Here is an 11,762-nt window from a genome sequence, read left to right as displayed (position 1 = left end):
AACAATATATTTCATTTTATAAAAACTTCACTGTGCTTTGGCAAGAATATGTGTTGTAATTTATGTGGTCTTAATGTATTATATTACTAAATAAATAATTAATATTAAATAATGTTTTTCCTCTTGGAATCACTTTTCAGTCTGGAGTACGCCCTCTAGCCTTCGACTTTACCTCACTGGAGACTTTTGGTCTCACGTTTAGACCAAATTCATATTTAATTTTTTTTGGTATTTATCAAATTTTTAAAAGTTTTTTTTTTAATCCGTATTTTATTGATTGATGTTGATATAATATATAAAAGAGACTTGTAAAATAAAAAAAAATTATCCACATAAATAATCTAGTAATTAAAAAATATCAATTAAATCTATATAAACGAAGAAAATGTATACCACCCTGCTCGCATGATATGCATCCCGCGCTCCATACCGACCGATTTCAAACGCGACCGACCGATCATCAAAAGTTTTATAGCTCTAGCGGCGCGCCATACAAAATACCGGGAAGATGATTTTTATCCCGACTGATTTTAAACGCGACCGACTTCTTCGTAAACCATGTGCTGTAGTTGTGTTGTAGTATAGTAGCTGCAAAGATTGTATAGCGCGGCGCTAGGCCCTATACAATCTTTGGTAGCTGGGCAAGCTGGGTAGCTGTGATTTTTTCGCATCTGTTTTTACATATAATATTATGATTTTAGGTCAGTAGTTTTGCCTATATAATATCGGTTATTATGATTGGCATCTAAAAACGTAGTAAAACTGGTATAAATGTAATACAAGTATATTTTACATAGCATTATACTTCTGGGTCGAGCCGCAATAATATTACGAGCCAGCAAAGTTAGGTGTAGACGCTTAAAGCGGTGCTTGTTTGCCCCTTATTACTACTTGCGTGCATCTGATGTAAGGGTCGTTGGCTTGTCCAGTATTTTTCCAATACTAATTTAAATTGGTTATTGTGTTGGCTTCCACAGCGTCCCCGGGGTAAAGAATTTATTATGGCTCTGGTAATGAAAATGTATTGACTATTTTGCCTCGTTCCTAGTTTTTTTTTATTTGGAAAATATGTAACCCAGTCCCCCAGCCGGGGGGGGGGGGGTGGTTATGGTTTATTTTATGGCACCCCCTTTTACAATGAATCCCCTTTTACAATGAATCCCCCTTAACCGACTGCAAACCCCCATCCCCGACATGCCCAATAACCTCACCTCATCTCTGAAAATCCTCCAATACTGTATGTGCCCCAAAGTACAAAAGGTTATTCGTAAATTGAAAAAATCGTTAACTTGTTCATGAATAACTCTAACTTCTTCCCTGTATGAGCGTACGTGATACGTGTCTGTAAATTTCAAAGAGTAGCAAATGAATTGCCAATTTTCACCTGAAAAATAAATACGCATTTTTGGTCCCTGGATATAACATGATATTGATGCAAATACCGCACTACAGCGAGCTAGACCATGAATGATTCGTACAAACTACACCGCCAGACAACCATGTATCTATTGTTTAGATCACTGGCAGTCACCATGCATAAAGTATATATACAGGGAATAATTTCGCCAGTGTAGCATAGCAAAAAGCTATACAAAACCATTTTGCTACAGATTTTTAAATTTGTGTAGCAAAAAATACAATACAAAACTATGTTTCTCGACTAAAAAATCAGTTTGATTAGCAATATTGCTAAACAAAATTTTAAAATGAAATTTTCCCCTGTATATAGCCTTCTTCCGATGTACATCAAAAAATGGAATGTTGCGGTTACCTACAGTATTTATGTTTGGCTATGATCAGAGAACATTATAGTGCCAATTAGAGGTGCCATTTATCTTAATGGTGCGAGAGTACCATTTCCAGCTATCTAGGGACCGTGTCGTTTATCAAAATTAGTTTTTGGAGGTTTTTAGATGCCCAACAGTTTCTTTCATGTCTTATTGCTGACCAATTTTATACCTTCCCAGAGTGCCTTTTCCACTTATGATTTTCTACTAATGTTTTTATGTGTATTTTTTTTTTTAGAACAATGCTACTGAACGCAATGAATTCATTGAAAGTGATGCACATTTTAGCAAAATGTACAAAACGCGTAAGATTAAGAGCTAAAATGTGCTGTCATTGTTTCCATTATGTTAATTCATGGCCCACCCCAACACAATACAGTAGACAATGGAACTCTGAAATCTGTCTAGCACCTATTAGATTAAATACTATATTGCAAATTCGATCTTTACATGTCTGCAGATTTGATTATGCTGGGCATAATAAGTGGTCAAAAGTGCGACACATCAAAGGTCCAAAAGATAAAGAAAGAGCAGACCTAATTTCCAAATTTGTTAAACAAATACGCATTGCAATTAGAGGTAAGAAGCTACTTGTGATCTAATTCTTTTAGTGTTAATAAATATATAAATTTCCAATTAAAAGATATTTACCAGGGAGTTGTAAAATAAACTGTATAACTTTAAAATAAAATTTAATGAAAAAAAAGATCAGATATTTCGGAAACATTACGGAACCATTCGCAAGAAGGTTCCAGGACGATTCGGTCCTGAGACGATTCGGCCCGGGACTATTCGGTCCACTTTTGGGGGCCGAAACGTCTCACTTTAAACCAAATTCATATTCATTTTTTGTTGGTATTTATCAAGTTTTTAAAGGTGTTTAAGAATCCGTATTTTATTGATATTGACAATATTGATATAATATATATAATAAATTACTAAAAAATGTAATTTTATATTATATTCAATTTATTACTTTGAAAACCTTGTTTATTTCGTGCATTCGCCAAGCGGCCAACAGAGGGTGTAACTTGTTTACATCTTTTGCGTGATTTAAAAAAATATTATTTTCGACAATGTTTTCAAAATATTTGCTTTATTGCATCTTTATTCCTAGTAGTACTACCCCATTGTCTATCTGAAAATAAAGTTTGAGCAAAAAAGCTTATTTTATGCTTATTAAATGCATATCAAAGCTGATAAATTTAAGTGTGCCAAATCGTCTCGGGGCCGAATCGTCTCGGGGCCGAATCGTCTCGGGGCCGAATCGTCCTGGGCCGAATAGTCCCGGGCCGAATCCTCCCAAACCCAAGCTTGTTAACCACAAATGCATTGTGTACAATTCTCGGCTATACTCTGCACCTTTATCAATGTATTAATGAACACAACAAAGGTATCATAGGACAACATCTAATAAATCATGATATTTGTCTTACCGATACAGTCAATTATTTAGTATTGCCTAATATTGTAAATCTAAATTTGATTGCTTAATTAATGAAATGCTTTGGATTGTGAGTTGAAAAAACCTCTTTAACAAAATGACTCAATCAAAGAGGCAACTGGTTTTTTTACGGTGCTGATTGTGTGATCGGCATTCTTCCTTATTAGGCCATCAGCTGTAGCTCAAAAAGTGCATAGAAATTGACAAAAATCAAAGCAAAATTGTTTAATAATTACCGAGAGGAGGAGCCTATCTTTTCAGTCTTTCCTACTATTTTTTAAAGTATTTCCTGTCACACTTTGGTGTTTTATATTTTGTATAGTTAATTTTACTCTTGAGAATGTTTACGAAATGTCAATCTTTGTTGTCATAACATTTTATTTAAATTTTATATAAATTTTTTATATATATTTATTTACTAAAAATTGTATGTGTCACTGGTTTTCCTTTAATAATTGAAGAAAATATATAATTTCAGATGGTGGCACAAACCCAGATGTAAATACAGCTCTTATGCAAGCCATCAAATTGGCTAAGGATAAAGGAGTACCAAAAGCAACCATTGAAAATGCTTTAACCAATACAGTAAGTTTTAATACAGTAGATGAATTACAATATAAGATTGAACATGTACTTGAAAAAAAAATGTTGAGATCACATTATGTCAATCCGAGTTTAGGCCGAAAAACATGATTTTCGAGAGTGGGCATGGAATCAGTGGAATGAGATTGGGGCGTGCTCATAATTGGGAAATCTCAAGTCATCGACCTCAAACTTGACATGAATGGCAAAAAAAAATAATACAATACATATTACATATGCAGAGATGCCAACCATTACAGTTTTTGCGTAACCATTATGATGTTTAAGCTAGATTACTATATTCCTATAAATAATTATGATTTCAAACATGTAAAGAGATGCCTCAGTGACCTTGACTATTGCAACTCTCTTTTCTTTGCCCTATCGAAATCTTTGATGAATCGACTTTAACGTCTCCAGAACACTGCTGCATGCATTCTAACACCAGAAGATCTACACACATACCTCCATTGGCTACCTATTGACTCCTGTATAAAATATAAAATCATTTTTTTTTCTCTCTTTTGTGGTGTTAAATCTACCACATTTATTCGTTCATCATAATTATTACAAATACATATATATTGACATATTACTTCTTTTTTTTTCCATTATTTTCATGAATTTAGAAAACTCAAGGTTATAGTAAATAAAAGTAACAATGCGTAAGAATGTTTACAATACAGTCAGTGTAGTATACATACTTAAGATCATTTTACTAACATTTAAAGCGCTACCTTTACAATCTTCTTGATATTCTTGCCTCCTACATCCCTGTTGCTTTTCTTCGTTCGGCTAAATCCATATAAATATAACATTTAATGTAATATTATTAAAAACCAAATGTTACTGTTTTAATCAATGTGAATCAAATGTAGGTCTTGGCTGAGCCTACCTTTTATTTGATTCAAATGACAGGAATCTATTTAGATGTTACATAAAACAAACAATGAATGTTTTATATTCATGTAATGATACAAAAAAAGAAACGGGACAATTAAATGAGTTATCCGCTATTATACAAATAATGAATGTTTATGAGTGTAGTGGTACAAATAATAGTTATCCATACTTGACGGATAACTCATTAAAGGGGTGAATAGCCTGTGTGACTAATGGGGTTTGGTCCCACCATGTTAGATTCACCCGCTCATCAATTCGAAGCTATGTCTTCGAAACCAACGAGTCACTGAGCCAAAAAATGTATTGAGAAAACAAACTTAACTACAAACATCTTAAAACGAAACAAAAAAGGAAATTAACGCAAATCAATAGATCGGCAAACATAATGAAATATACAAAAGTCAAAGTAAGATTCTTCAAAGTTCCCAAATTAAAAGTCATAATCATATAAAATGTTCATATACAGCTCAGCAATGTTCAGGTGAAAATAAAAAATTTCAGATGAGGCGAGTGCCTCGTCTTCCTCATGCTGGCTACGGCCCTGAATAAATAGATGGTTAATTGGCATTGAGTTTTTGTTAAATTTATAGCCTACTTAAGTATAACAAAAGAGGTGATAACGAATCGACCTGAAAGATTCCCTGTTTTATTAGGGACTTTACGAAACAGGACGGTTAGGAAGGACGACAGAGATTCTGAGTGTGAAATCATAAACAGACCCTCGCCCGAAGACGATGATGACCGGCAAGAGAGACAACCATACCTTCTACTAGCCTATATTAGGGCTAGCCTAGGGAGCCTACCTAGATACTAAATGGCAGTAGTTAGGCTACTTGGATATGGTGTACTGTATGTGCTATACATAACTATATTACACCAAACTCGCATTCACAATGCTTTAGTGCAATTCGCCTAATCACACGCACCAACAATTTGTTTTCAATATTTTCTGAGGGAAATTTTATGTAGGGTAATCATACTGTAGGTGTAATTACAGTATGCACTCTTAGAGCATGGAGGTATTTACCTCCATGCTAAAGAGTGACCTCTAGTTATTATTGTTATAATAAATCTATTCTGCTCTATTAGTAGTTTTTTAAAACATTGCAGTACACTAATTATGATTTTTCCTAGGTAAAATCAAAGAGTAATAGGTACATATTGGAGGCTAAAGGTCCAATCGGGAGTCTCTTTGTTATTGATATGTCTGCAGAACAGCTGTCAAAATCAAAATCAGAGTTGTCCAAGATTCTAAACAAACATGGGTGAGTTGCAGTGTTTTAAGTTGAGAAAAGACCACTTTCACTTTTAATGATGTAATTTTGTTAATTAAGAAATATCTGTTTCAATTTAGTGGTAGTATGTTAGATTCTGGAAGTGCTCTTCAGATATTTTTAAGGAAAGGAATTCTAAGAGTGCCTACACAATTATTATCTGAGGAGGATGCAATGGATGTAGCCATAGAAGTTGGATCAGAAAATATAGAAATCATTCGAGATGATAAGATTTCAGTAATGGTAAATTAAAACATTGTATAAAATTCTGTGTTTTGTAATCTTACTTTCTCCCTCGAAAACACTAGTTGGATTGTTAAGTTATTGTCAAAACAAATCATTGAGAAATGATAATAGAGGATTTTATGATCAACAAATATATGGCAGGCTGTATTTTAAAGCTTTATTTTGTTATGTATATTTGAAGAGAGAAAAAAACACTTAATCATTACCATTGATTTGTATTATTTGTTTTGTTGTCATTTCTATTGTATACAATAATATCTTTTTTTACTTTCAGTTTTACTGTGATCCAAAAGATATGCGCGAAGTTGGCAATAATCTAATTTCATTGAAATATCCACCAGAATCAACAACTATTGATTATATAGCAGAAAGTCCACTAATCGTAGATGATAATAACTTTAAGAAAATATCACGATTAATAGAAGCTTTGGAAGATCATGAAAGTGTCTTGAAAGTGTATCATAATGTTACTACAAAGGAAACGGATAATAAGATCTAGAATTATTGTGACATCGAGAGAATGAAGAGTTAATTCAATGTAAATATTTAGTAGTAGTAATTAGTAAATTATAATGAATATATTTGTATCGCTACAATTTTATGCTAATTAAATAAAATTTCACAATGTAAAATACTAGGTTTAATTGGGAAAAACACTTTACCACTTTTATTACCACATGATATTATTAGTTCAATCCAAACTAATTAGTTTCCTTACTCTGTAAAAAATAGCGGTAAAAATACAGGGCTGATAATTTCTATAAAACTATATATAAATCTCTAATTTAGTTTTTCTTTTGCATTTACATAAGAATCTACAAATATCAACTAACAGTACAGGTATTTGTACTTTTACAAAAATAGAATTGATTTCTTTGTGAATTACATAAGACTCTGTAAATTGCTGGAAATTGCAGAATAATAAGAAACTATTTGTAAAAACACAGGGGCTGTGTTTTCAACAAAATTCAAGTAAACCCACTCATTTATTTTATCTGTTGTTTTACAGAAAACAGGAAGAGATATACTATATTTAACAGTGCCATAGCCAGGACCTGTCTAAGTAGGGTTCAGACACAAAGTATTTGAACCACAGTCACCCCATGGTGGAACATGTAGAGGAAATTAAAGATGTATTGTCCCCCAAAAACTGGAAAAATAAAGATCAATAAAATCAGACTTTGAATAGGCCATTTTGTAGTTTTATTAAACTTAATCACTTCCTTAGGAAAAAAAACCGGAAAAATAATATTTTATAAATTTTTATTTTAAATTTAAACCAAAATTCAATCAAAAACCCATTGGCCTATTTAAATTTGACTATTTTTTGCTTTAAATTACAGGTTCAGGTAAAAGAATTTTTGTTTGATCCAATTTTTGGTAAAAGTGAATAACGTGATAATAATGTGACAATAAAATGGCTGGAGGGCGCTGTGGTTTGACTTAACAAAGGATAATCTAGCTTCAGTTCTAAAAAATCACTTTATATATCGGGATTCTGAATAATAACTACAGTAAGACCAAGTAAGTGTTCTGAAAGAGAAAAGAGTACGCTAGAGAACATCCAAAACCAAATACAAAAATGTCTAAGCCAGTTGAAATTAGTAGGCCTATCATCATGGCGAATGAGTACCATAACAACGGAGCTAACAAAGCCACACCTACATAACTACCAAGCTAGCAAAAATACACCCGGTGACGTAATCAAAATCGATACCCACACTGAAAGCGATCACAAAGAAGATGACATAATAGCAACTAAACAAAAAGACCAAATCTTCATAAGCGTGAAACCCATATTCTTCAAGGATAGCAATGCACGCGAAAGAAATCATGACTTTTTGAGCAAAAAAACAATATATTTTACTTTTTGTGACAGTCGATTTATTCTCTCCTAAATTAAATACATACAAATTTTACTCAGGTCCTAGACTAATATCTCGAAAACCAGAATGTACATATTTATATTTGCTCTAATGAAACATACTGGCTATAGAAAACCAGTACCCGAGTCATTTGAGGCCAAAACAAAGTCATACTTCCGATAATTAAAAAAAAAAAAATTTTTATTAGAACAAATATAAATATACACATTCTGAATAAGGCTTTGAAAAAATCGACTGTCTAGCATTAATGGTTTTCGAGATATGTGAATACTGTAATTTATACTTATTTGCATTTTTCATATAATTTTTACTACTAATTTGCATACTTTCGAGGTTGTGACAAAGATGTGATTTGAAAATTACAAAGCGGTTCTATACCGACTATATAAACCTGTATCTGAGTCATTTAAGGCCAAAAGTCTCTACAGACATTTTAGTCAAATTATGTATGCCGCAAAAATTGTAAAATGGGGTCGAGGGTCAAATGTTGTACTTTTGGTCATTTTTTCGTAAAATGTTTCAAATATAAATATGTACACACTGAACAAGTTTTGGAAAAAATCAACTCTCTAGCCTTAGTGGTTTTCGATATATAGGAACCTGTAATTTCACCCCCTAATTTGTATAATTTCATGTAACTTGTACTAATAATTTGCATACTTTCGAGGTGAATGATACTGGTGTGATTTTAAAATTTACAGTCCTATGTTGGCTATTAGAAACCTGTATCTGAGTAATTTGAGGGCAGAACAAAGTCTCTACATACATTTTAGTCGAATTATGTATGCAAACATTGAGAAATGGGGTCAAGGGTCTGGTCATTTTTTTCATAAAATTTTTTCATTAGAGAAAATATAAATATATACATTCTGAATAAATAAATAAAAAAAATCTACTCTCTCTGAATAGTAGTTTTTGAGATATGGTAACTCTGTAGTTTCACCCTAATTTGCATATTTGAGCTAATTTGCATATCATTGGGATGAGTGACTGTTCAAATTTTGATCTCCTCATCATATATGACCGTTTAAAAAAGAAAAATCTCTGTTTGCAATTGCAATGCAGTTTCACTTTGGGCTGCTTTTTTAGATATAGATCAGGCGTCCAGAGAATTTATTCATGTGAAAAGCCACAAAAGGTTTGATGGGCTGATTATGTAGATATATGGCCACGATTCAATAATCAATATTGCTGCCGGGTCCTAGGCCTATCCTGTAAATTTACCCGGGGACTCCAAATACATTGTATTATAACTCACAGATTAACCCTAAAGAGGAATAACTAAAGCAAGTTCGTTTAGTAAAAGCACTATTCTTTCAAATAAAAGCACTATTTTTTCAAATTGCATGTTATAGTAGGCCCATGGGGTTACAGTATAACTGAAGACCAACGTACTTGGCGATCCATCATTGCATTTTTGTGGAGTCGTCAGACATGGATGACATATATCAATATATTTTGCAAAGAAAAGATGTTTACCGTGCCTCTTTTATGTCATGTAATGCTCTAACGAGTGCTTTCGTTGAAAAGGATACTCTATGTAACCGAGTTGTTGGTGGGACAATGTTAACTTTTATGACTTATAATACCCTGTTTGGAAGTACATACAGAAATTAGCAATCCTAGTTCGACTAATGGCATCGAGAAAAACAATTACATTTTAAGATAGTTTTTTAAAATACACCAGTTTAGCTGTAATTATACATAGACATGTTTTAGAAGGAGAATTCGTAAAATCGTGAATATTTTAAGGTTAATTGTACAGTGTAATTATTTAGATTATCAAAGTAGCATACCATTAAGACAGGGTTTTAGAGACATTGTCATCAAATACGACCAATATCGTTTATATGCACAGGCATATGGTATTAAGTTTTTTTTAAAGAGAATGTTACCTTCGCTAGAAGTTTTAAGAGTAAAAGAAAATAGTCTAAATGAAATGGAGTGTTTTTTGTTTATCGTGATCAAACTACCATTTAAACTGGAAATAAATGTATGATATAAATAACTTTTGTTCTTTTGATATTCAAATAGATTCTCGAAAAGAAGTCCATTATCTTGAAAAGAAGCCCTTTAAAACATCAATGGTTTCAAAATACAGAATAACCTTTAAAAACAAAAATAATCTTGAATTTAATCGTCACTTTGACGAAGTATAAGTGATTTTGTGCTTGCAAATGGATATTGTCCACTCAAGTGAGTGTGTATTAATAATCAAGAAAATTCAGAAGCTAACAGGATAAAGTTGTAGCTGTCATGAATGTATCCGAATGTGTACAGTTCCAATAAAAAAGAATCTTGTCCATGAGCTACTGTCTGTGCCAACTTAGAAATTGAAGTTGCTGTCATGAGTATTTTCGTATTGTTAAAGTGGAATTATTCGTTCCTTCACGCACTTAAATCTTAGTGTTATAGTAGATGTTTGGTTACTGTCTGGGGGAAAAATTGCTTTACGTATTTTTTATATCTCAATGGGTAATAATTACCAAACAGTAGTGGAATAATCGGGAGTTAAAGAAAACATCTTAAGAAGCAAATTTGCAACATCTTTGTAACTCTCTGCACTTGCAAAGAAACAAGAGTGATGAATTATATTCAAAGCAAGAACTTTTCAGTCCAAAATTAACAACAGAAAAGCCAGTAAAGTACTTTGGATGGGAAACTGTGAACCAACTCCATATTTAGGATGGGGTCGAATTATTAAACCCCCAGACTCATTACAGACTTAAGAATCTCTTTTTTTTAAATATATATGAGATTGCATTTATAAAAAGATGTAGTTGCAGAAAATTAACTGGAATATCCTATTGCATGTTGTGAAGGGTGGGCGAACTGATTTTAACCTGGACGTGATAAAAGTTCTACTATTTTTATGACATTTAAAACATCTTTTCCTCGGTTTCTATATTTTCCCCTTAGAATAATGCCAATAACTATCTTATAACATCATAGTTAAATCATATGGTAATTTAAATATGCTAATTGGAAAGTTTATTTCTATCTAATATCTACTCGAAACGAACAAAACAAGAGCAAATAATAAAGATCAGAGCAGGCTGAAAAGAAACCAGGATACCTAAACCTAAAAGGACGACATATAACTCAATAAACATTATAAACAATAAATCAACACTAGCAAAACAATATCAGTCCATCTTTTTGGCTTTGCTTCGCGAACGAAGATTTTTATAAAGGGGTTTGTCCACGTCTGTCATAGGCTCGTTTGTGGCTGATGCGAGAAAGGCATGTCCGTCCACAGCGGCTGCAGAGGAATGTCGGGTGCAGCTCTTGTGGTTGTGGTTAAGTATTGCGATTTTTTCTCTTTTTTCTTCAAGGGCTATCCTGCGTATGTTTTCGAAGGAGTTGATCGCTTGATGGATGGTGTGACGCCAGGCCACACGGTTTGTGTGGCTAGAGTGAACCATTGGTTATGGTTAATGTGACCAGAAATTAGGTTTTTCTTTAGGTTGTCTTTGAATTTTTTCTTTGGATCTCTTATATTTCGATGACCAGAAGATAGTTCTCCTAGTGCTATATTTGGTAATTGGTGATCCTCCATTCTGGAGATGTGTCCTGCCCGCGATATTTCTTTTCGTACATAAGTTGGGGACCCCTCGTGAAACGTCACAAAATAAACATG

At 32.9% G+C, this 11,762-nt stretch overlaps 1 protein-coding gene across 2 annotated transcripts; it reads left to right on the top strand.

The window, feature by feature from the left end:
- Nucleotides 1-561: 561 nt before the first annotated feature.
- On the top strand, nt 562-7,422 carry LOC140063586 (translational activator of cytochrome c oxidase 1-like). Of its 2 annotated transcripts, none has more exons than XM_072109974.1 (7): nt 562-701; nt 2,248-2,366; nt 3,710-3,816; nt 5,851-5,981; nt 6,071-6,233; nt 6,511-6,774; nt 7,246-7,422. In XM_072109974.1, the coding sequence occupies exons 3-6, from the start codon at nt 3,745-3,747 to the stop codon at nt 6,733-6,735; spliced, it is 591 nt and encodes a 196-aa protein (XP_071966075.1). In that variant the 5' UTR covers nt 562-701; nt 2,248-2,366; nt 3,710-3,744; the 3' UTR covers nt 6,736-6,774; nt 7,246-7,422. The 2 variants fall into 2 exon arrangements, with proteins under 2 accessions (XP_071966075.1, XP_071966074.1); XM_072109973.1 differs by having other exon boundaries at nt 565-701; nt 2,026-2,366.
- The last annotated feature ends 4,340 nt before the right edge of the window (nt 7,423-11,762 follow it).

This window comes from Antedon mediterranea, chromosome 1 (genome assembly GCF_964355755.1).
Source record: "Antedon mediterranea chromosome 1, ecAntMedi1.1, whole genome shotgun sequence".
Lineage (NCBI taxonomy): Eukaryota > Metazoa > Echinodermata > Crinoidea > Comatulida > Antedonidae > Antedon > Antedon mediterranea.
This window is presented reverse-complemented; position numbering and strand designations above follow the sequence as displayed.